The following is a 27,024-nucleotide window of genomic DNA, read 5'->3' as shown; positions in this document are numbered from 1 at the left end:
GACAGAGGAAGATTAGATAAAAATCTGATAATATTCTGACTTATTTAAGTGTGTGTGAGCACAACAGGCATAATCTGGCAGTGAATGATATATAGATTTACATGTTGTCTGCTATGCATTTGTTGTGGTATCATAGCCAGCCAAGCATTTGGCTACATCTGTTACGACTAATACAACACATGAACACAACATGACATAAATTGACTGTATAAACTAAACATTCAAATCTTGCATTACCAATGAAACACACTCACATAAACACACAGTATTTGGTTACATTCTTGCTGGACCAGGGCATTGGGCTTCGGCTTTGCTGGACCAGGGCAGTGGGCTTCGGCTTTGCTGTCCTCCCCCCCCCCCCCCCCACCCCCTTGCCCCCCACACCCCCATTGCCTCCTCCTGCCCCTCTTTTCTTCTGTTGTGTCTCGCATGCAAAAAAGGGTCGTTGCAATCACCTGGTCTCATTCAACCTAACTTTCCTCACATTTTTTTTTTCTTGTCAGTTATCAGACTTTTTGCCTCACAGAAACTCATTCTCCACTTTGTGAGCAATTTTCCTCCTCCTGAAATGCAGTGTCGTTTTCCTGGTTGAGTTCTTGCTATTTCTGTCTCTGTCTTGATGCTTCCACATTGGACGTTTAAGCGGCGGTGAACAGTTGTCAATATTGAGTATACTAATCTTTTTAAAGTCATTCCTTTTTTGAGATTTTGTTGTGTGAAGTTCCTTCCTTTCTGTTCTTTCTGTGTTTGCGGGCTGCAACGCTTGTGTTCACTCGCATAGACACTGGTGGGCTTATGTTTTTACCTTGTCATATTGGCAGCCTTACTCTGTTTTGGGGAGTGTCAACAGTTTATTTCAAGGATTTGTAATTTTCTCTTCTGAAATTTGACAGTACGCAGTTTATAAAAGAGTAATACTTACCATAATTACTGGCCAGTGAGGCATGCTTTCTTTTTCAGTGCAGTTGTAACTATCCTGTCCATGTCTGAAACCTACACTTTGATCTCCACTGACTGGTAAATCGATCAAGACTGTGACAGAATCAGTTTGTTTTCAGGTTTGAAGTTTGTTCATTGCATCCCCCCACCCCTCACAAACACACACACACACACACACACACACACACACACACACACACACACACACAAAAGTGTGTCTGTGTATGTGGACTATATATGTGTGTGTATGTATGTGTGTGTGTGTGCACTTCAGTATTTGGTGTTTGCATGCATGTGTGTATGTGCATAAGTGTCGAGGAAAGCCCAAATGTTTCACTGTTTTTTTTACCACTGTTATACAACATGCTGTGTTTCTGTTCCAGAAACAGACCCCAGCCTGGGTAAATCCCCACCCCCTGCCTATTCTGAGGTGCAAGGTCCTCAAGGTCAGCCACTCATGGGGCCTTCTGGTGCAGAGCAGGGATACCCTCTACAAGCCTATCCTCAGCCCTACATGCAGGTATGGCACTGTGTCTCTGTACCCTCAAGAACACTATCCTCAGCCCTACATACAGGTATGGCACTGTATCTCTGTACCCTCAACAACACTATCCTCAGCCCTACATACAGGTATGGCACTGTGTCTCTGTACCCTCAACAACACTATCCTCAGCTCTACATACAGGTATGGCACTGTGTCTCTGTACCCTCAACAACACTATCATCAGCCCTACATGCAGTTATGGCACTGTATCTCTGTACCCTCAACAACACTATCCTCAGCCCTACATACAGGTATGGCACTGTATCTCTGTGCCCTCAACAACATTATCCTCAGCCCTACATGCAGGTATGGCACTGTATCTCTGTGCCCTCAACAACACTATCCTCAGCCCTACATACAGGTATGGCACTGTATCTCTGTGCCCTCAACAACATTATCCTCAGCTCTACATACAGGTATGGCACTGTATCTCTGTACCCTCAACAACACTATCCTCAGCCCTACATACAGGTATGGCACTGTATCTCTGTGCCCTCAACAACATTATCCTCAGCTCTACATACAGGTATGGCACTGTATCTCTGTACCCTCAACAACACTATCCTCAGCTCTACATACAGGTATGGCACTGTATCTCTGTACCCTCAACAACACTATCCTCAGCCCTACATACAGGTATGGCACTGTATCTCTGTGCCCTCAACAACATTATCCTCAGCCCTACATGCAGGTATGGCACTGTGTCTCTGTACCCTCAACAACACTATCCTCAGCTCTACATACAGGTATGGCACTGTATCTCTGTACCCTCAACAACACTATCATCAGCCCTACATGCAGTTATGGCACTGTATCTCTGTACCCTCAACAGCACTATCCTCAGCCCTACATACAGGTATGGCACTGTATCTCTGTGCCCTCAACAACATTATCCTCAGCCCTACATGCAGGTATGGCACTGTATCTCTGTGCCCTCAACAACATTATCCTCAGCTCTACATACAGGTATGGCACTGTATCTCTGTACCCTCAACAACACTATCCTCAGCCCTACATACAGGTATGGCACTGTATCTCTGTGCCCTCAACAACATTATCCTCAGCTCTACATACAGGTATGGCACTGTATCTCTGTACCCTCAACAACACTATCCTCAGCTCTACATACAGGTATGGCACTGTATCTCTGTACCCTCAACAACACTATCCTCAGCCCTACATACAGGTATGGCACTGTATCTCTGTGCCCTCAACAACATTATCCTCAGCCCTACATGCAGGTATGGCACTGTGTCTCTGTACCCTCAACAACACTATCCTCAGCTCTACATACAGGTATGGCACTGTATCTCTGTACCCTCAACAACACTACCCTCAGCCCTACATACAGGTATGGCACTGTATCTCTGTGCCCTCAACAACACTATCATCAGCTCTACATACAGGTATGGCACTGTATCTCTGTACCCTCAACAAGCCTATCCTCAGCCCTACATACAGGTATGACACTGTGTCTCTGTACCCTCAACAACATTATCCTCAGCCTTACATGCACGTATGGCACTGTGTCACACTCTACCCTGAAGAACCCTACTGTAAACCCTTTATGTGCATAAGGCATTGTGTGTCTCTGTACCCTAAACAAGCATAACCTCAACCATAGTGCAGCTCTGTACCCTCAACAACCTTTCCATCAGCCCCATGTGCAGGGAATACATCTACCTTCAGCTGTATATGTGGGTAAGGTATGGTATGTACTCTCAGCAGTCGTAACCTCAAACGTACATTCAGGTGAGGCATGCTGTGACATTGAACCTGCATCAAGCTACCCTCTACAAAGCTTCTATCAGCCCAACATGCAGGCAAGGCATTGTGTGACACTGCACTCTCACCATCCCCACTGTCACCCCTTTATGCAGGTGTGGCATGGTATGGCACTGAACATACACATTTCTCAGGGAGTGTTTGAGAGAGAGTTTGAGCAAAAGAGATACATACACCACACAATACAGTACACTCAAAACAGCACTTGAGCTCAAGACAGCACTTACAGATCCTAATATCTTGGAAATGACTTACAAAGCAGTTGCTGCAAAGATCTTAGATCCATTTTGAAGGGAAATACATGGCTTATGATGGACAGTCAAAGAACTACATGCAGCCATGGAGGCCATGGATTGACAGATTTTAAAGCTCCAAGACAGTGGATGAATTCGAGCAGTACGGAAGGTAGAATTCCATAAGGATCAGGTAGTGCCTGAGATGAAGGGAAAGTCAACAGATGATTTGTTAAGATGATTTTGAGGGAAGTGGACATTGAGTTTACAGATGACATGATAGACACAAGCCATGGTGTCAGCAGGAAATTGTCACAAAGGGATTCCAAAAGCCATCCCACCCTGGTCAAGTTCACATCCTACATGCACAGTTCTGTGAAGGAAGAAGCTGCAGATAGTGGACATCAGGAAGCTGTTTCTGACATCCCTCACTCACTCGGTCCACACAGCCATTGGCATCACACCCTGGCTGATCTGAACCAGCAGAACCATGTCTCTGTGTGAACCAAGACCTCAGCAGAGAAAGGGTCAAGATAGTCTGGATGGTTCGGAATCACAAATGACAAAAGAAGATTGGCCAACACCTGGTTTTACGATGGGGCAATCTTTGTTGAACAAGTAGAAACTGCCACCTGTGCACATTTGTGTGTGTGTGTGTGAGTGTTTCTATTTGATCCATAAAGTTTTTGGCATTTAAGTAGGAAACTTATCGACCATAATGAAATACGTTTGAATTGTTACCAGAGGGAGTGCACTGTCTCACAGTACTGATTGATTCTTTTCTTCAGTGTTCGTTTTGTGTTATCTGTTGCTCTTTCAGTCATTTTTACACTTTTCTCTTGTTAACATTGTAAGCTTTCTTTTTCTTTTCCAGGTTTGTTCATTTTCATTTCATGGTGATTGTCTTCTGGTTTTTCATCAAGTAGCATGTTTTTCAGGGACACAGGGGAACTGTCAGATTATCAGTTTCTGCCCGCCCTGGTCATGTTCTTGTTTTATGTACTGCACAGTACTGTTATGTAAATTACAATGGGAGTTTAACATACATTGTCCCAAGACTAGTTTTTATTATCACAAAGCTCTGCATATAAACAGGGAGTTATCTTTCTTGGACTTACAGTGTTCATTTTGTCATGCCTACATCATCCTTTTAATGTTTCCCTGTCCATTCTGGTTCATTTTCTAAAAACAGGGGTTCATTTAAAAGAACACAGTTGCCTCAGATAAAAACCATGATTTGAGATAAGATTCATACTATAAACTTGGCATTCTGATTCTGACAGTTATACTTCCATTCAGTCAGCTTTCACCCACTGATTAGGCATGACAGATTTGAAAATCAACATGGTGGAAATGATTTATAATTGTATAATAATATGTATTGTAATACACTCAGGTTCGACCCACAAGTGAATGGTTTGGAAGCTGTATGGGTCAAGACTAAATTAGATCAGACAAGTCTGCAAATTATATGTTTTATTGCCTGCCAAACTACTGGAAATTAGTGGAAGAGAGCATTAGCAAAGTAAAAAATACATCACTGAAATTTCTGATTCTGGGTAATTCCGACACTGATTTCTTAAACACACTTTCAAATCATCTGGTTTATATTATGAACTGTTACTAAATCAGACAGTTGATAATGAACCATCACGAATCACCAAATTAACAAACTTGTGTTCAGATTTGATCATTACCCAAAGCCCAGGAATTATTTGATCAACAGAAGTCCTGCCAGCTATATGTAGTGACCACAGTGTTCCTTGTCAAAAATAGAGAATCTAGAGAGCATTCATTCAAAAGAGCAATCCATGATTATGATAAACTAGATACAAACAGATTCTGTGGCTTACTGAGACATGTAAACTGGGATGAACTAAACTGCAATGAAACTGTGGATGGAAGTGCTGAAACAAACTGTGATAATCCTGAGTCAGTCATAAGTGTAGATATGACTGTACAACCTTGACTCACACAGATCAGTTATGAATGTTTCAAAGTACACATCAGATCATAACATCTCATACTCAGCTTTATCGGTTCTACCCTTTGTTGTTGAGTCTATCGATCTTTATTGATAGTTTTCATGACGAATAACTGTGACTGTTATTGTGACACTGCACGCTGTGTGCAGGGCTACCACCACGCCCCAGGACAAGCACCCCCAGAGGTTGGCAAGAACCCAGGGACGATGGGATCCCCCTACCCTCCACCCGGACAGTATCCTCAGGGCGCCTACCCACCGGGCCAGCCGGGGTACCCCCAGGGACAGCCTGTACCAGGGGCCTACATCCAGGGGCCTTACGGTCAGCCCACTACCTCCGTGCTGGTGAGTCATGACCAACTTTCATGTGTCTGTCATTCTGATGGCAGTGGATGACTCTGTCATTATTACTGTTATTGTTGTTGTTGTTTTTCTTACTCTACAACATCTGGTGGTTCTGCTGCTTTGGATGCGGACTATTGCTGCAAACGTGAACACATCTGTGAATACTCAGAGAATGAGTTTTTCACACTTGTATATGTTTGCTCAGCACATTTAAAAGAACCATGGCCTTAAGTCCAGAATTCTGTGAAGACAAAAATCCAATTTATTTGAGAAACAAATACTTTCATGCAGAATAATGGAAGGAACAGGTGTTTCTTGAACATGACAACACACACAGGGGAGAGCAACCCAAATTTCACAAAGAAAAATGTCAAATAGCTGTAAAGTGAAATAATACAAAACAAGAAAAGGCCAAACTAAATTATACAAGAACATTTATTTCAGTGACATGCAGGAACTCCCTCAAAAGTTTTCTGACTTCTTCACCGGAAAAATATCATGCATTCGTGAGAAGCTTGACTCGATTGTGTCTCCTTCACCCGTTAAAGAACACATGTACAGTGGTCCTGTTTTACATTGTTTCCAACCGGTTACTGAAGATTTTGTGAAGAAAAGTGTCTGAGAGCTTGTCCGAAATCCTGTGAGTTTGACCCTGTCCCATCTTCTTTGTTGGTTGAATGTTTTGATGTTCTACTGCCACATATTACTCATGTCAGTTCTTCCTTATTGTCTGGTTGTTTCCCTGAAAGCTTCAGATCTGCTGTTGTACGTCCACTGATCAAGAAACCATCTTTGGATCATAATTGTTTGAAAAATTATTGACCTGTCTCTAATCTGTCATTTTTATCAAAACTGCTAGAAAAGATCATATTGTCAGAGCTCTTAGCTCATCTGGAACAAAATGGTTTACTTAATTCCCACCAGTCAGCTTATAGATGTGGTCATAGTTGCAAAACAGCCCTTCTTAGAATAGTGAATGATTTGCTTTCAGGATTTGATGAGGATAAGATTATCTGTTCTCGCTCTCTTAGACTTGTCAGCAGCTTTTGACAGTATTGACCACTCGATCCTCTTGAACAGACTTAAAACTTCCTTTGGTATTCGTGACACTGCACTAGCATGGATCATGTCTTGCCTGTCAGATCGTACACAGGAAGTTTGTGTAAATGGTAGATACTCTAGTGTATCTGCCTTAAAATGTGGTGTCCCACAGGGGTCTGTCCTAGGTCCTTTTCTTTTCGTGCTGTATGCGGCTCCTGTGTCAGATGTCATCAGTCATCATGCGATGTCGCATGAGAGCTTTGCTGATGACACACAACTTTATCAGTCAGCTTCCATAGCTGAATTTGATGCACTGGTGACTCAAACACAGGAGTGCATTGCTGGCCTAAAGGACTGGATGACTCACAACAAGCTGCAACTAAATGATGATAAGACATCCTTCTTTTCCTGACTCTCTTCTGATCAATAGCACACCTGTTTCACTTTATCCTTCTGTTCGCAGTCTTGGTGTAATCCTAGACCAGTCTCTTTCCTTCCAACAGCACATTTCAGATATCTGTAAAGTTGCCTGTTTGGAACTGTGTAGAATCAGCTCTATCCGCCACTATCTCTCAACCGATGCAACCAAGACACTTATACGCTCTCTGGTTTTCTCAAGATTGGATTACTGCAACTCTCTTTTAGCCAGCCTTCCCAAATATCTATCAGACAGACTCCAGCGAATTCAGAATAACGCTGCCAGACTCATTTGCAGAGCTTCTAAATTTGACCATGTTTCTCCTCTCCTTCAGTCTCTCCACTGGTCACCCGTTTCTGATCGAATAGACTATAAGCTATCCACTCTGACCTTTTCTGCAGTCAACGGATCTGGCCCCAAGTACCTTTCTGACCTCCTCCATATCTATACCCCGTCTCGCCAGCTCCGTTCTTCCTCTGATACTCGACTTCTCAGGATACCTCATGTCAGAAGTAAGACCTATGGACACAGATCGTTCTTTTCAATCACCAAAGACATGGAACAAGCTCCCTGATAACCTCCGTCATTCTGATTCCCTGGCATCTTTTAAATCTCGTCTCAAAACTCACCTTTTACCTCAGCAATAAGTTCAATTGTGGCAGGTCCACTTCCTTTGCGTTAGCTGTGCTTGACTATGTGTGTATACATACGTATGTGTACATAACTACATGCATGTATATGAATGTGTATAGTGTGTGCATGTGTTTATGTAAGTTTGTGCCTGCCTATGTGTGCGTGTCTGTTAGATACACATGTATGTTAAAATGTATTATGCATTGTGTGTCTGTGTGTGTGTGTGTGTGTGTGTGTATTCACATATTGGCGTGTGTATGTAACATTGATGTAATGTTTTATGTTAACAAAAGTGTTTTTTGTAAAGCACCTAGAGCAGATTTCTGGATAGTGTGCTATGTAAGTATCCATTATTATTATTATTATTATTATTACTTCAAACCTAACCACTCTCCTGACAGTGTCAATGATTACTGTTTGGAACATCTGTCAGATTCAGTTAATGGATGGAACAAAAAGAAGTAACCCAGAATATGTAAAACAATGATCAATGATTGTCAGAACTGTTAACATGCATTAGAGATGACTGGATAAAGTTGAAATGTTACTCACTCATTTTGCTGAGTTTTTCACAACTACTGAAGCAGTCAGGTTGTGGATAAAATGTTGAGCATGCAGATTCCCTTTTCCAAAGATGCAGAACCACCAGATGTTGTAGAACAAAAAAGAAAAACAACAACAATAACAGTAACAAGAGAGGCAGGGCCTTCAAGACTCACTTGTGATACACTTAAAAAAAACAAAATCTATCGTTAAAATGAGTTCTGTATTTGTTATTATAAAGCTTCGGGTTAAAAGAAAAAAGAAAAAGAAAAGTCCAAACAGCAGATTCAAACCCCACGCGTTCGGGTGAGAAGAAACTGTCTTACCCATTACACTATCGTGGCTGCTTAGCTGACATTAAAAAATATAACATTTAAACATGCTTTTTTTTAACTCTTTCCGGACGAAGGAATGCTCACAAAACGTATTCGGTTTCGGACGAAGGAATGGAATAGCATTCTCCAAAAGTAAAATTCCATCATGCGCTGTACACGTGATTTTGTGATTAGCCAAGCAGAGTGCGCTATTCTGGGTCACTCCACAATCGAACAGTATGATTGGTTAATATGGGATGTGTGGCCTGTCTCGCACACACGCTGACAAAGTCACTGACCAGTCGTCTGCTCGCGTGCCAGCCTGTCAGCAAAGCGGTCTCTTCTCGGAATGTTGTGAAGCGAACAAGGCAGTGACGGCAATGTTTTAGGGTTGCCGAAGTACTTGAAATGCTACAAACTGAAGGGTCGGACATTGAAGAGGTGGGTGATGACGAAGAAGAAAGCGAATTTAATGCAGAAAGCGAGCATGGGTATGGTGATTCGGGGTGAAAAATTGGCAGTATTTTCTACATATGGCAAAACTGTAAAAATAAGATGAGAAATTTGATTTGTTTTTTACATGTAATAGCTCAACACGTAATAAACCAGTTCTGAAAGTTTCATTTTCTTACACAGTATTTTGTATTTTTTGTAATTTTTTTCCTAACCCTTAAGTACAAGTACTTCTAAACGTTGTATGAAGTGAAAAGGAATTCATTTTGAGAAAAGTCAAGACTGGAAATTTTTACGTTTCATCAGTTCAAGGGTATTAACTGTCATGTTTATTATTTTTAACTGTGAATTTCGATTGATTCTGTGGAAATTTTTATGGCATTTGGGGCATAATCCAGTAAGTGATGAGACATTCACAAATCTTTCTTTGAATAAATATTTAACGGTCTCCTTCTCCAACTTTCCATCACATGTTATCGTGTATTGTCGATTGAATATGGGATTGAACGGGCAGGTCAACAACTTGAAACAAAATGGCGTCGTTCGCGTTCGTGAAGAATATGAGCACGTGCTTTGAATATGTATAAATATGTGTACGCAATTGATTTTTGTCCATGACCTTCAGGGCTCAGCCAGTAGATCTGTAGAGTCCACTTGTCGTATTGATTTTAGTATTTTCCGAAAAAGACCACTTGGGCGAATGAACATAGTAAAAGCCCTGTACACTGAGAGTAAAACACACAAGCTTTTTATGTATTGAGTATAATTTCAAAATGTAATGTTTAAGATGAGAAAAATCAGTTTAAAGCAAATTAAGCCCCCTAGCATTAATAACAGGTTAATTTCCCTTTTTTACTATCTACACCAAAGACATGCAAAATAAATATAACTTCCATGCTTAGCAAAAGAAGTTCCTGTTTGAACAAAAAATGATAAAAATGACTGCTCTTGTTGTGTCAGAATATCAGATCAAAGCGCCAAGTTTAGAGAATACAAAAAATATAAATATAACAGTAAATTCAGTTTGCATATAATTTGGCTCCTTTTTTAAATTTTTTTGTGCCCATCCCAGAGGTGCAATATTGTTTTAAACAAGATGACTGGAAAGAACTGAATTTTTCCTATTTTTATGCCAAATTTGGTGTCAACTGACAAAGTATTTGCAGAGAAAATGGCAATGTTAAAGTTTACCACGGACACAGACACACACACACACGCACACGCACACTCACACAGACAACCAAACACCGGGTTAAAACATAAACTCACTTTGTTTCCACAAGAGAGTCAAAAATTATATAGTCATCCAATGCCATGAGGGTGACAAAATCTAAGAAACTCTTGCTTTCTGTTTCAAAAGGTATAAAGTAGCAAATGTCTGAGTATAACTCTGCAACTGAAATAATAGGTCTGTCTTCATTATTTCAAAGCAATTTTACAGTTTGTTGATGGTGAAATTGAGAATTTTGTGCTGTATTTGCTTCATGAGTGTTGTGAAGTAAGTCAGTTATTAGTTGTTTTTCATGTTTGTTTTGTTCTTTTGTTTTTGATTCTCCATACCCCAAAAGGGGTGAAAAGAAAGGAAATCTGTGTGTGCGGCTGTGTATGTGTGTGTGTGTGCTCACACATGAGTGTGTTAGTGTGTGTGTGTGTGTGTGTGTGTTGGTGTGTGTTGGTGGGTGTGGGTGTGTGTGTGTGCTTGCACATAAGTGTGTTAGTGTGTGTGTGTGTGTTGGTGGGTGTGGGTGTATGTGTGTGTGTTAGTGTGTGTGTGTTGGTGGGTGTGTGGGTGTGGGTGTGTGTGTGTGTGTGCTCGCACATGAGTGTGTGTGTGTGTGTGTGTGTGTGTGTGTGTGTGCTCGCACATGAGTGTGTTAGTGTGTGTGTGTGTGTGTTGGTGTGTGTGTGTACGTGTGTGTGCTTGCACATGAGTGTGTTAGTGTGTGTGTGTGTGCTTGTGTCCTTTGTGCCTGGCATGTTATTGCAAAGTGAATTGAGAGGTTTAAAAGCGCTGTGCAGACACACTATTATTCTGATTATTACAAAGAGGCTGAAGAAGAATATGAATAAACATCAGACAAAAGTGGCAGAATCAGGCATTGAACTTCTGATCCACTGTTCACTGATGATCAAGGTTCGAGGCCCTGTTTCAGCATGGTGTAGTGTTCTTCTTAAAGGCACTTTCCTCAGACTTTCCTCTCTCCAGCCAGGTGTGAATGGGTATGTGACTTCAGTTGGGGAAGATTAAAATGATGAAGGAGAAGATTGGGTCCTCCTTTGATATGCAGAGCCCTAGACACGGTGGGCATGAATTCACTGCCCTGATGCCCGCTCATGATGACCATTTCAGGCAGTTTTCTGTCTCCTGGTCCACAGGTGACACAGCCCACAGGGACGACGATGATCGTGGCTCAGAACCCCGCTCCTGACAACCTGATGCTGTCCATCATCGCCTGCCTTTGCTGTTTCTGCCCCACCGGCATCTTCGCCATCATGTACTCCTGTCAGGTGAGTCTCCACACACCTGGTGAGTCAGTCAGCATCACACACCTGGTGAGTCAGTAAGCACCACTCACCACACCTGGTGAGTCAGCACCACACACCTGGTGAGTCAGTCAGCACTGCTCACCACACCTGGTGAGTCAGTCAGCACCACTCACCACACACCTGGTGAGTCAGTCTGCACCACCCACCACACACCTGGTGAGTCAGCACCACTCACCACACACCTGGTGAGTCAGTCTGCACCACCCACCACACACCTGGTGAGTCAGCACCACTCACCACACACCTGGTGAGTCAGTCTGCACCACTCACCACACACCTGGTGAGTCAGTCAGCACCATTCACCACACACCTGGTGGTCAGCACCACACACCTGGTGAGTCAGTCAGCACCACACACCTGGTGAGTCAGCACCACTCACCACACACCTGGTGAGTCGGTCAGCACCACTCACCACACACCTGGTGAGTCAGTCAGCACCACTCACACTCAACACACACCTGGTGAGTCAGTCAGCACCACACACCACACGCCTGGTGAGTCAGTCAGCACCACTCACCTGGTGAGTCAGTCAGCACCACACACCACGTGAATCAGTCAGCACCACACACCTGGTGAGTCAGTCAGCACCATACACCTGGTGAGTGAGCACCACTCACCACACACCTGGTGAGTGAGTCAGCACCACACACCTGGTGAGTCAGTCCACACCACTCACCACACACCTGGTGAGTCAGTCAACACCACTCACCGCCCCCAGGGGTCTGGCTTCACGTCGCCGGGGGTGTTAGCGGGAGGATTCATGCATCTGATTGTTGCTTCCAATTGATGGTATAGTGATGTGGTTTGGATTGGTTGTTAGGTGGAGGGACTTTTGTTATGTTGAAATATTGTTTGTTGACGGGGTATGGGAAGCAGATTGGATGCATGAATTCTCCCGAACCAAAGACCCAAACGTGGTCAGTGTATCTGGCCCGTAATCCCACGTTTCTTACACTCGGCTAGGGGATGAATGGCTATACGTTAGTTAGTCGTGAGAGTGTACTGTCTGAATTCATGCGGGACGGTTTCAGGCAGACGGACGTCGAATTGACCATCCATTGTCCCTTCCCCAGCATGGCAGCTCTCCTGGGGTGACCGAATATTTACTGCCATCGCTGAGCCTACGCCTCATGCACAAACAAAATCAAAACTCTATAAAACGGAAACGAACGCACGGAAATGGAATTGAAATTGATTCTGATTCGGATGATGATGCTAGGAGGGAGTTTGGTAATTGGCCTTCTTGGTTGGTGGTTGAACCCCTTGACAGTGATCACCCTCTACGGACTCTGAGTCCCTTCGCAGTTGAAAAGGGAATCTCTGCTATTGTGGGAGGCAAGGCAAAGGATGCGAAAAAGCTGAGGAATGGGACGCTGCTCATTGAATGTGCCACAAAAAAGCAATCTGACCAGTTACTGAAATCCTCAACTTTTGTGAACCACCCTGTTAAAATATCCCCTCATAAGAGCCTCAATTCTTGTAAGGGGGTAATGAGATGTCGTGATTTGGAAGGTGTGTCGGAGGCTGAAATCAAGACGGAGCTGGCGTCGCAGGGGGTCACGGATGTGCATCGGGTCCATGTGAGGAAAGGCGCTGACCGAGTTCCGACCAATACCTTCTTTTTGACCTTCGGATCCACGGTACTACCAGAGACTCTCAGGGTGGGATATTTGCGGGTCAACGTTTCTCTGTACGTGCCAACTCCGCTCAGGTGCTTCAAGTGCCAGAAGTTTGGCCACGTGCGGGATCGTTGCAGGGAGGAGGAGGTGTGTGGCACTTGTGCCAAGTCTCCCCACACAGGGGCATGTGCCAGTCCTGCCCTTTGTGTGAACTGTGGAGGTGACCATCCTTCTTCTGCAAAGACCTGCCCCACCTGGGTTAGAGAATCTACAATTCAACGGATAAAAGCAGGAAAAAAGTGCAGCTTTTCTGAGGCCAGGAAGTTGGTGAAAAACAGTGAACCAAAAGGTCAATCGTATGCCAGCGTTCTCAAAACCAAAGTAAAGATGGTAAGCATCGCTTGCCAGACAGAATGTACAGAGTTTACACACAAGAAAGGGTCAGTCGCCTCGGGTGGAGGCATTGTATCCACCCATTCTTCTTCTTCTTCTTCTTCTTCTCCTTCTTCTCCTTCTCTGCAGGGGTCCTCCGGTACTTCTGCAGCGAGGGAGAAAACTCCTTCTGGTAGGGGTGTACCATCTGCCTCTACCGCAGCTCCTTATCCCCAGACCGGATCCTCGGCTGGGGAGGGGAGTCACAAACCTGCTCCTCCTCCCAAGCCGGGGGGAGTACTTAAAAACCAGCGGGGGCGGGGAACTGTCTCCCATGGGAGAGCGGCTCTTCACAAGCCACCGGAACACAAAGCTCCTGGAGGAGATCGGAGGTGGTCTGTTCTCTCTGGGAGACAGAAAAAAGCTGAATTGAAGCTACAAAATCAATACAACCCTCTTTCGGACCAAGATGACTGTGATGATATGGACTACTAGGACAACCCTGAGATGGCCTAAGTGGCCGGCTGGGCTATAAACATCATCAACATGAACACAATTTCTCAGTGGAATGTCAGAGGTATACAAGCTAGATATGAGGAACTTCTTACTTTCTGCTGTGATAAAAAAACAGCTGTACTGGCCATCCAGGAAACATTTCTGCCGGATGGTAAAGATTTTTCTATAAATGGCTACCACATTGAAAACACACCAGCAGATGTCACTGAAAAAGACGGTCTTACTGGAGGCGTATCCTTACTTATCCACAAATCTCTTTTACACAGTCCTGTTCCCCTCATAACAAATTTACAAGCCGTAGCAACTAGAGTTAGTTTACATAAAACTATCACTATCTGCAACCTTTATCTCAGCCCTTCTATCCCAGTTCAAAAACAAGCCATTGAAAATCTTATTCAACAATTACCTAGACCATTTCTTCTCCTGGGTGACTTTAACGGTCATTCTCCACTCTGGGGAAGTGACCGCACATCTTCCAGAGGTCGCTTACTGGAAACTATCTTCTCTGATCTTGATCTCTGTGTCTTAAATGATGGATCTCACACTTTCTTTGACTCTAGAAATGGTACATTCTCATGCTTGGATCTGTCTGTATGTGACCCATCATTAGTCCTTGACTATGATTGGAAAGTACATGATGACCTGCATGGGAGTGACCACTTCCCTATTCTTATTTCTCCCACTGTTCGTGAGCCTATCTCTATTCCAGAACACTTTCTTCTGAATAAAGCCAACTGGGACCTTTTCTCTGCCATAGTTCATTCAAAAATGGATGAAAACAACATAATAAACTCTGATGATCCTGTCAAATCTCATAGATGTAATATTAAATAGTGCAAAAACGGCTATTCCTACCTCCAGTAGATCACCTCAACTTCCCAAAACACCTTGGTTTAATCAAGATTGTCGAGATATTTGCTCGGAGAGGAAAAAGGCTCAACGTAAGGTCTTTAAAAGACCAACCACAGACAACGTTAGAGCCCACCAACGTCTCCGAGCGAAATCAAGACATATCTACAAAATGAGCAGACGCAATTCCTGGAAAAAATTTGTTTCCACACTAAATTTTAAAACATCTACCAAGAAAGTATGGAAAGTTATAAAAAAGATCAAGGGTAAAAACACCTGCCCCTCTTTCCATCACCTGAAACTAAACGACCGCCTAATTACAGGAAAAGAAGCAGTTGCCAACTTATTAGCGTCTACTTTACAGGAAAACTCTGCTGTCAACAGATCTGCTGCCTTTTCAAAATTAAGAACTCAAAAAGAAAAATCTCCTTGTGACTTTGACTTTGATGGTATCAAACTTTACAATCTGCCTTTTACGCTGGATGAATTGAAGTCGAGTCTCCAGTCATGCAATGACTCTGCCGCTGGGCCCGATGAAATTCATTACAGCCTATTAAAACATTTACCTGAAAGTTGTCTTCAAACAGTCCTAAAAGTTTTTAATCATATCTGGACCACTGATTACTTCCCTCCATCCTGGAGAAAAGCCCATATTATTCCACTTCCCAAACCTGGCAAAGACCCGAGCAACCCTTCAAACTATCGACCTATTGCTCTAACCAGCTGCATTTGCAAACTCATGGAGAAAATGGTCAACTCCCGCTTGATGTGGTACCTAGAAACTGAGGGGCTCTTAGCAGCTGAGCAGTGTGGTTTCAGGAAACACCACTCTACAGTTGATCATCTGATCCGTCTTGAGTCTACCATCCGCAATGCTTTTGTAAACAAACAACATGTTGTAGCTATATTTTTTGATCTGGAAAAGGCGTTTGACACAACCTGGAAATATGGAATTTTATCTGACCTTCATGACCTTGGTTTCCGAGGTCGCCTTCCAAAATTCATCCAAAAGTTTTTATCTAATAGACAGTTTCAGGTCCGCTTGGGTTCTTCTTTGTCTGACTTCTACACGCAGGAGCAGGGTGTTCCACAGGGCAGCATTCTCTCTCCTGCACTTTTCAATATTAAAATAAATAGCATTATAAATTCTGTTCGCCATGGATCCGATTCTTCACTGTTTGTCGACGACTTTGCTCTGTACGCAACAGGGAAATCGTTTCCATGCATACAACGTCAACTGCAGTTATGTGTAGACAAAATTCAACAGTGGGCTGAGAACAACGGATTCCAGTTTTCTTCTTCCAAAACAGAGTGTATCCATTTCCATAATTTTAGAACCTTTTTTCCTGACCCAGAAATAAAACTAAAAAATGGAAAAATCAAATCTGTCAAAGAAGCCAAATTTCTTGGTATCATTTTTGACCAAAAACTGAATTTCCTCAGCCATATCAAATATCTCAAGAAATCCTGTCAACAAGCTCTCAATGCACTCAAAGTGGTAGCTCACACGGACTGGGGTGCAGACCGTCGGACCCTCCTACGCCTGTACCGGGCCCTTGTGCGCTCCAAGCTTGACTATGGCAGCATTGTATACGGCTCTGCGAAAGACTCTTACCTCAAGAAGCTCGATCCCATTCATCATCAAGGATTAAGACTGTGTCTGGGGGCATTTAGAACGACCCCAGTTCATAGTCTATACGCTGAAGCCGGAGAACCCTCATTAACCCTCAGACGCCTCAAGCTATCTTTAAATTACTATCTGAAACTTTCATCTGATCCACTAAACCCTGCCTATGACATTGTTATGAATCCTCCCTTTCAAGAAAAATTTCAAGATAACCAGTCCTGCATTCCACCTCTGGGCATCCGCATTCTTCCACACCTGGAGGATGCGGATATAAACACTGATGTCATTTCTGATGATTCCAAGTTTCCGGACAGTCCTCCCTGGATGATAAAAACTCCTGAGGTGAGGTTTGACCTGTCTTCTTACAAAAAAGAGTCCACCAACTCCCTGATCTATAAATCATTGTATGCTGAACTATGCCAGTTGTATCCAGACTTCCTGCGCATTTTTACTGATGGTTCAAAGTCTGAGGAAGGTGTTGGCTGTGCTGCTGTATCCCCTTCTCTCAACAACTCGTCTTTATCTAAACATCTTCCAAACGACAGCTCAGTTTACACTGCAGAACTCACTGCTTTGGTTTTAGCTCTAAAAATGATTCATCAGTCACAAAACAAAAACTTTCTTATCCTCTCTGATTCTCTGTCTGCTCTGGAGGCCATCTCTGGCCGCAATACAAATCATCCCATGCTTCTAAAATTCCACGAGCTGCACACCTCCCTTAAAAATGATGACTATAATATTGTGTTTGTTTGGATACCGGGTCATTCGGGCATTTTTGGAAATGAGATGGCTGACCAACTAGCCAAAAGTGCAACAAAGCAGACCAAATCCAATTCCACAATTCCGTTTTCTGACCTGAAACCAAAAGTTCAAAGTTACACAAACAATCTCTGGCAAGAAGAATGGAACAACAATACCAACAACAAACTGTTCCAAATTAGACCAAATTTGAAAGAATACCTTCCATCTTTTTCTGGTAACCGCAGAGAGGAAACGGTGATGTGCCGATTACATACTGGCCACACATTCCTCACACACTCCTATCTGCTAAAAAATGAAGAAGGTCCTTGGTGTATCCCTTGTCATGAACCTCTTACTGTGAAACACTTATTAATTGACTGCTGGGATTTGAACGAGGTCCGACATAAACACTACACAGCTGAGTCCTTGAGAACACTGTTCAGGGATGTGCCTCCCTGGGCAGTAATGGACTTTTTAAGAGAAACAAATATTTTTAACAAGATTTAGATATTTTTAATTGCATGTTTTTAAAAAAAGGCATACTGTAAAGATTTGTTGTGGTCACAGCCCTGAGATGGCCTAAGTAGCTGGCTGGGCTGTAAACATAAAAATTTTAAATAAGATATTTTATTTACAGTTTTGAGAAGATTTTTTTGTTGAAACGTGGTAACAGCCCTGAGATGGCCTAAACGGTCGACTGGGCTCTAAACAACATGAATTGAATTGAATTGAACACCACTCACCACACACCTGGTGAGTCAGTCAGCACCACACACCTGGTGAGTCAGTCAGCACCACACATCTAGTGAGTCAGTCAGCACCATACACCTGGTGAGTCAGTCAACACTCACCACACACATGGTGAGTCAGTCACCACCACACACCTGGTGAGTCAGTCACCACCACACACCTGGTGAGTCAGTCACCACCACACACCTGGTGAGTCAGTCACCACCACACACCTGGTGAGTCAGTCACCACCACACACCACACACCTGGTGAGTCAGTCACCACCACACACCTGGTGAGTCAGTCACCACCACACACCACACACCTGGTGAGTCAGTCACCACCACACACCTGGTGAGTCAGTCACCACCACACACCACACACCTGGTGAGTCAGTCACCACCACACACCTGGTGAGTCAGTCACCACCACACACCACACACCTGGTGAGTCAGTCAGCACCACACACCTGGTGAGTCAGTCACCACCACACACCACACACCTGGTGAGTCAGTCAGCACCACACACCACACACCTGGTGAGTCAGTCACCACCACACACCTGGTGAGTCAGTCACCACCACACACCTGGTGAGTCAGTCAGCATCACACACCACACACCTGGTGAGTCAGTCACCACCACTCACCACACACCACACACCTGGTGAGTCAGTCACCACCACTCACCACACACCAGATCTGTCCAGGTGTGGGAGGAAAACTGGGTGGACTTTTTCATGGAGATGGGGTAGGGAAGAAGGTAGATGTTGGAATCAGTTTCAGTGACAAAACAGGGCAATACATGTTAAAATGAAGCTTGATGTCCTGTTCCCACAACACTGTGTTTTAAGCTTTCGTTCTTTCTGCTTCTTTCTTGAATGTAAAGAAAGTGCCAGATAGACAGAAATAACTACACAAGAATGAGTGTGCTTGCTTGTAAGTGTATGCCTGCTATCTGTTCACTTGTCACTCCAATCAGAACGTGTTCTCCCCAAAACACGAAAACACTTATTAACCACACCCTTTTATTTATTATTAAGAAAGATATCAAACATTTCTAAGTATGGCCTGGACTGGGATATAATTTTTTTATGGGGGGAAACAATTTTAACGTCACCGCCTTGAACGTTCTTCAGCAGTCTTGCCAGCTCCTGGCTCCTCACTCAGCACGTCCCGATGGTCCCACCATCACGTTCTTCCCCTGTGCCGATAGTTTGCCCCGATGGTCCCACCATCCAGCTCTATGAAGTCCAGTGCCAGTCCCTGGCACCTCGGCACAAAACCAAAAACCCGTGGCCTGTCCCAGCCACTAGATGCCTGCACATTTTAGTATGTGTCAGTTCCTTGACTTTCTGGATGCAAACCCCCCTCATTTCCAGTCCCACTACAGACCATGTTTTGAATATTATTCCTGGAAACCTAAGTGGACAAACAAGACAACATAGACACCATACCTTTACATAAACACTAAAGAGGAAATCTTCATCCAATACTATTGACATAAATTCCAATTATCACTGAAGCTAATAAAAAAAAATATTCGCTCGGAAAACGATGTCCATTCACCACCCTAAGTAATGCAAAATACAATTACTTCAAAATGATTCCCATTCATCCCATCAGGAAATACCAAAATGTAGCTGCTTAGCTACTACACAATTCAATGTTTCAAAAAAAGTACCATTTCTTAGCCATTGAATAGTCCAACAAAACTTAAGACAAATTTAAGTAACTACTACCTATTATCAACTGTATATCAACATAGCACCAAGTACTGATTACTCATACAAGCTTTACAACAACATCAAATCAACCACAACATATCAATGTATCTCATTCAAACGCTACTTAAATTATCCATTCAAATGTCCTGCTTTTATATACTGTGGTCAATATCCCATCACAAAACGTAGTCAAAGTCATTTCAAACTTAGTGCAATAATTTTCAACATACCTTTACAGGCAAAAATATGTCCTAACCTGGACAGCTTCATGACACCATCTGGCAACAAATCTACACTTCACAGCACCACATCACATTCATAACTCATGCTATGATTACAAAAATGCACGTGAAACACGTGAAACCATTTTTCAAAAGAAACAATTCCCAATCATCCGATATAAAAGTTGCCCTGTAAAAAAATGGATCTAGGAAAGTAGTATATGAAAATAAATTCCAATCCCCGATATAAATATGTTGCCCTGTAAAAAAATGGATAGAGGAAAATAGGATACCATTTTCTTTACAGTTCTCCCCCCCTTAATAAAAGAACGTGCCAACGTTCTTCAAACAATGTCAATCCATCAGCCCGACGTGATTCGAACACGCAACACAAAAATCTCAATCAGCTCTGCTGAGACAATCAGCCCACAGATTTTCAGTTCCTTTCAGTGATCGTACAGAAAAGTGGTATTCTTGCAGAGCAAGTGCCCAGCGCATGATTCTGGAATTCTTGAACCTTCCAGACTGAAGGTAGGTCAATGGACGGTGATCTGTTTCCAGCAGAAATCCCCTTCCCCACAAGTACCTTCCTAGCTTTGAAATGACCCAAACAATGGCCAAACACTCCCTCTCAATTGTGCTGTACCTTGTCTCTCTGGGAAGTAGTTTTCTACTGACAAAAGTCACAGGATGTAGGGTGCCCTCCCAGTCCTGCAACAAAACTCCCCCGATTCCCACTGAACTGGCGTCTGTCCTGACAACAAATGGCTTTGAAAGGTCTGCCAACAAGAGAACTGGGGAGCTCGACAAACACCTCTGTAGAATCTGCAAAGCTCTCTGACAGTCTGGAGTCTAAACGATTCGTCGAGATGAATGCCCAGCCAACAAGTTGGAAATCGGAGCCGTGATTGTGGTGAAATTCGGAATAAATTTCCGATAATACCCAACCAACCCTAAAAGAGCCCTGATTTGACGTTTTGTAGAAGGGGTATTGATCTTCACTATCTTCTGAATCTTGTCCTCTTGTGGTTGACACACACCGTTACCAACCACATGTCCAAGGAATTCCAGTTCTGAAAATCCAGCGAAGATTTTTGTTGGTCGAGCCGTGAATCCCGCTTCTTGAAGAGCTACAAGAACCTCCTGAACATCTTGCAGGTGATGCGTCCATGACTGACTGTGTACGAGTATGTCATCAAAGAAGTTGACAGCAGACTCCCCCATCTTGAGTAGTCTCATAGTCCTGGCAAATGTAGCAGGTGCTGTAACTAACCCAAAAGGCATCCTCACCCATTGGAAAAGTCCCATCGGTGTCTGAAACGCAGTCTTATGACGATCTTCTGGCTTGACCACGATCTGCCAATATCCTTTTGTCAAATCCAGCTTGGTGAAAAAGTTTGCAGACTTCAGCCTTGAAAACAACTGTTCCTGATCGGGAATAGGTTCAGCATCTGCTACTGTCACTTTGTTTATTTCTCTGTAGTCACAGCAAAACCTTGTTGAGCCATCGGTTTTCTTTACCAGCACAACCGGGGCACAGTAAGCAGACTGAGATGGTTCTATGACGCCCATCCCCAGCATTTTCGTTACCTCATGTTTGACAGTCTCTATGGCAGAGAATGGCAATGGGTATTGCTTTCTATGAACTGGCTGGTCAGTGGTGAGATGAATCTCATGAGAAACGTTCAATGAACAGCAGCCTGGTTCAGTAGTCAGAATTCATAAAAACGAAGCGAACAACTCTTGTATTTCTGTCAGCTGAACTGAAGACAAATCCGGATCAAAATGAACGTCTTGGAATGTCTCTTTTTCTGATGACGGCAGAGTGGAAGGTTGTATCTGAGTATCATCATTGAATTCCTCCGTGTCTGAGATAACTGCCACCATTCCCATAACAGATGGAATTTTGGAAGGAACATCTGGGACAGCTGGTTGTAGTTTTTCTGTCTGTGATACAAACGATGATGGCAAAATGTCCTCAAAGCTAACACTGTCTCCACAGACAGAGACTGATGCAGCTTCTTCCTTCCGTCTGAAAAATTTCTTCAGCATATTGGGGTGGAAAATTTTCCTTCTGCCGCCCATATCAATGACGTAGTCGTAGTCCAGCTTCTCTACAACTTTGTAAGGACATTTCCATCTCATCAGCAGCTTGTTGGTAGATGAGGGAAGAAACACTAGCACCTCATCGCCCACTTTGAAGGATCGATGTTTGGCTGTTCTGTCATGGTAGTGTTTCTGAATCCGTCTGGAATGTTAAACTGTATCATGAGCTAGTGAAGACATTTCCGCGATGGTATTCCGCAGGTTGAAGACGTACTCAGACGGTACTTGCTTCTTCGGAATTATCTTGACCTGTCCAAGAGTCTGCCAAGAAGTCGATTGGTCCATGAGGACGATGTCCAAAGGGACAAAATCCTGTTGAATCGTTCGGCATCTCACGGCATGAGAACAACACCGCAAGGATGTATCGATGCCACAGTCTGGGTTGATCCTGAATGAGTTTTCTCAAGATTGGCTTCAGAGTTCCATGAAATCTTTCCACAATAGCATTCGATTGTGCATGGTAGGGAGACGAGTGGATACTTTTAATGGACAGCAGACGAAGAAATTCAGAAAACATCTCTGACTTGAACTGTGACCCATTGTCAGACAGAAGTTCTTTCGGAAACCCTAGTCGGCAAAAGACTAAAAACAGTGCATCAGCCACTGAAACAGAGTCAATGTTCTTCAATGGAATGGCTTCTGGGTATCGCGTAGCCACATCCACAATTGACAGCAGATATCTATGCCCCTCCTCAGATGGTGGAGAAACAGGACCCACAATATCCACTGCAACTCTGCAGAAAGGTTCCTCAATCCTCGGCATACTCTCCAGAGGAATATCTGGAGTACGACCTTTTGCTGCACATTTTTGACATGTCGCACAAGTCTGGCAATACTGCCTCACATCCCGGGTAACACCAGGCCACCAAAATCGATTTTGCACTCTACATAATGTCTTCCGGACCCCACAGTGACCTGCCAATAGTCCATCATGAGCCATGAACAGTACTTTTTCCTTAAGAGATGTAGGGACAACCACTTGCTCCACATGGGTCCCATTCTTGGAGAATCGCCGAAGCAGAATATCATTCTGACGGAAAAAAGAAAACGCCCCTTTTCCTCTGCTGACAGATGCACCCTCTCTCTCCAACTCATTCACATGTTGAAGAGAATCATCTGTTTTCTGTAGTTCACGGAGTTCCGTTGGGTTGACAGCAAGATCTTGAAGCGGAGCATCTAAAACTACTGGTGTCTTGTTTTGATCTCTCCTTTGGGCCCGTGTCATAACAGCAGCCACCTGATGATCAATGTTTCCAAGCACAAGTCCAGCAACAGGTGAGACTCCCTCAACATGTCCCAAAATGAGATCTGCCACCGGGTTGTCTATGACACAGCATAATACATGACCAGAAAAGAAAGGTGACTCGACCTCCACCTTAGCCAGGGGAAAAACCTCCACAATACCTCCAAAAGAAACAGCTTTCTGAGTGCGGCCCACAAATTGATCTGGTCGTACCAACTCTCTCCTGACACTGGCAGTAGTGGCTCCAGTATCTCGCAGTACCGACACCTGAAACCCGTTGACTGACCCCTCCACAACTGGCAAAGATCCTGTTGTGGATCCTGAGCAAAGTACCTCCTTCTCCTGTGTTTCCTCCAAAAACCCGACTGCTGAAACCTTGTTTGGTGAGTTGGATAGATAACCTTTACCTCTTGTTCCAGGGCTGCCTGCACGTCCTTCCTTCTTAGTGCGTTTCAGGTAAGTTGGGCATTCCCTCTTGAAATGGCCAGTACCATTGCATTCAAAACAAACTGGTGCGTTTTCTTCCGATTGGGATTCATGTCTTGGATCCAGCATCTGATTTCTTTGTCCTCCTCTCTGGGGTGTGCGGAAGGGAGTCCTGCCTCCTCGATGACCCCGAGATCCTGTACCAGATGAGCCTCGTTGGCCTGGAAAATGCTGCCCTTGAATGGTCCAGCTGCTAAACCAAAATCCACCTTTACTGACCGAGCGAAGCTCTTCCCAGGGTGGGCTAGCCTGTAGTGTTCAGCAGTCGTGACCATGGCTTTAGTGTCTTTCAGAACTCTCTCCTTTAAAAACACAGCCAGGTCTTTACTGACACTCAGCAAAAACTGTTCTGACAAAACTAAGTCATGAAGAGCTTCATAGGACTTCTCAATGTGTGCTAAGTCCACCCACCTGTCAAAAAGATGTGACAAACGAGTAAAAAATGCAGGGAATGATTCTTCATTCTCAGGCTGGCACAAGCGGAACTTCTCTCGAAAACCATCTTTCGAGTACTGAAATTTGGTAAGAAGAGCATCTTTGAGTACTGCATAGTCTACCATGCCAGTGGTACAAATGGAGTTATACAGACTAAGAGCACTGCCCTGCAGATGTGCACCCAAAAGCATCGACCATTCATTTTCTCTCCAGTTCAGATTTTTAGCATACGTTTCAAACCGAAAAATGAATGAGTCTATGTCATCTCTATTTTCATTGAAGATGGGCAGTTTGGGATACCTTGTGTTTCCTCCTCTAATTCTAGGTGCATGGTCCGATTCTTCAGCTTCACTTGACTTTGACTCGATCTTCTGACGCTCCAACCTGATCCTGTCCTGTTCCAGTTCTATTTCCTTTTCTTTCAGTCTGGCCTCTCTTTCTGCCTCTTGATTCCTAGCTTCTCTTTCTCTTTCCTCCTTCCTATCCTCTCTCTCCTTTTGTCTCGCATCTCTCTCCAGTGCATCTCCGATATATTTAGCCCTCTCATTACCTTGCAAGCCAAGTGTCTCTGCTTGCTTCAAAAGATGACTAAATACTTCATCATCCATGTTGAATTTGTACAATGTCACACAAAATAATACTAAAATAATCAATATTAATAATATTTACTTTCAAATAAACACAATTATATCACGAAAGGTAGGTATGGAAACAAAACAAAAAACGCACACAAACAAGCTGAAGGGTGTGGCTTTTTCTACTCACTTAGAAAGATTACCAGAATGACAGAAGATAGGACAGTAGAACCCTGATAAGAATGGACAGTAGTAAACAAAAATATTACTACTACTAGAGGGACAGATCCTAGGCCCTTGGTACCTCAGAACCTACTATATACAACGAGGCACCGCCACAAAGCTGGAGGTGGCAAATAGAAAAAAAGTTCAACAAAAAAAATTTTGTGCAAGGAAGTTTCTATAACTGAATCGTTAATTTCTCCAAGTCCACTTTAAACTTTGATAAATTTCAACCTAGGGGGATAACAGAGTAGGGGTCACCACTGTAAAGAAAGTGCCAGATAGACAGAAATAACTACACAAGAATGAGTGTGCTTGCTTGTAAGTGTATGCCTGCTATCTGTTCACTTGTCACTCCAATCAGAACGTGTTCTCCCCAAAACACGAAAACACTTATTAACCACACCCGTTTATTTATTATTAAGAAAGATATCAAACATTTCTAAGTATGGCCTGGACTGGGATATAATTTTTTTATGGGGGGAAACAATTTTAATGTCACCGCCTTGAACGTTCTTCAGCAGTCTTGCCAGCTCCTGGCTCCTCACTCAGCACGTCCCGATGGTCCCACCATCACGTTCTTCCCCTGTGCTGATAGTTTGCCCCGATGGTCCCACCATCCAGCTCTATGAAGTCCAGTGCCAGTCCCTGGCACCTCGGCACAAAACCAGAAACCCGTGGCCTGTCCCAGCCACTAGATGCCTGCACATTTTAGTATGCGTCAGTTCCTTGACTTTCTGGATGCAAACCCCCCTCATTTCCAGTCCCACTACAGACCATGTTTTGAATATTATTCCTGGAAACCTAAGTGGACAAACAAGACAACATAGACACCATACCTTTACATAAACACTAAAGAGGAAATCTTCATCCAATACTATTGACATAAATTCCAATCATCACTGAAGCTAATAAAAAAAATATTCGCTCGGAAAACGATGTCCATTCACCACCCTAAGTAATGCAAAATACAATTACTTCAAAATGATTCTCATTCATCCCATCAGGAAATACCAAAATGTAGCTGCTTAGCTACTACACAATTCAATGTTTCAAAAAAAGTACCATTTCTTAGCCATTGAATAGTCCAACAAAACTTAAGACAAATTTAAGTAACTACTACCTATTATCAACTGTATATCAACATAGCACCAAGTACTGATTACTCATACAAGCTTTACAACAACATCAAATCAACCACAACATATCAATGTATCTCATTCAAACGCTACTTAAATTATCCATTCAAATGTCCTGCTTTTATATACTGTGGTCAATATCCCATCACAAAACGTAGTCAAAGTCATTTCAAACTTAGTGCAATAATTTTCAACATACCTTTACAGGCAAAAATATGTCCTAACCTGGGCAGCTTCATGACACCATCTGGCAACAAATCTACACTTCACAGCACCACATCACATTCATAACTCATGCTATGATTACAAAAATGCACGTGAAACACGTGAAACCATTTTTCAAAAGAAACAATTCCCAATCATCCGATATAAAAGTTGCCCTGTAAAAAAATGGATCTAGGAAAGTAGTATATGAAAATAAATTCCAATCCCTGATATAAATATGTTGCCCTGTAAAAAAATGGATAGAGGAAAATAGGATACCATTTTCTTTACATTGAACAAACGTGATGGTACCAGCAATGAAAAAATTGGCCACTGTGCATGCTGCCAGTACAATAATGATTATGTGATGAAGTTCATTGTATTCAGAGGGTTCATGAACAACTGCTGCACATCTTTATTACATACAGTCTTTTATAA

The 27,024-nt window shown here is 43.2% G+C and overlaps 2 protein-coding genes across 3 annotated transcripts in view; one reads left to right on the top strand and one right to left on the bottom strand.

Annotated features, from left to right (window-relative positions):
• LOC143280568 (proline-rich transmembrane protein 1-like) overlaps positions 1-27,024 on the top strand; it is a 71,835-nt gene that overhangs the window by 42,903 nt on the left and 1,908 nt on the right. Inside the window, exons 2-4 of one of the 2 annotated variants that reach the window (XM_076585260.1) lie at positions 1,323-1,459; positions 5,636-5,830; positions 11,609-11,740. In XM_076585260.1, coding sequence (XP_076441375.1) covers positions 1,323-1,459; positions 5,636-5,830; positions 11,609-11,740 — 464 coding nt within the window. Of the gene's footprint in view, positions 1-1,322; positions 1,460-2,709; positions 2,725-5,635; positions 5,831-11,608; positions 11,741-27,024 lie in introns of those variants that run through there. The other variant, XM_076585261.1, reaches the window with a different exon arrangement.
• Positions 23,032-24,571, bottom strand: LOC143280219 (uncharacterized). Its single transcript, XM_076584853.1, has 3 exons — positions 24,017-24,571; positions 23,630-23,792; positions 23,032-23,117 (listed from the first exon to the last, which is right to left on the bottom strand). The coding sequence occupies exons 1-3, from the start codon at positions 24,569-24,571 to the stop codon at positions 23,032-23,034; spliced, it is 804 nt and encodes a 267-aa protein (XP_076440968.1).

This window comes from Babylonia areolata, chromosome 3 (assembly GCF_041734735.1).
Source record: "Babylonia areolata isolate BAREFJ2019XMU chromosome 3, ASM4173473v1, whole genome shotgun sequence".
NCBI classification, from domain to species: Eukaryota; Metazoa; Mollusca; class Gastropoda; order Neogastropoda; family Buccinidae; genus Babylonia; species Babylonia areolata.
This window is presented reverse-complemented; position numbering and strand designations above follow the sequence as displayed.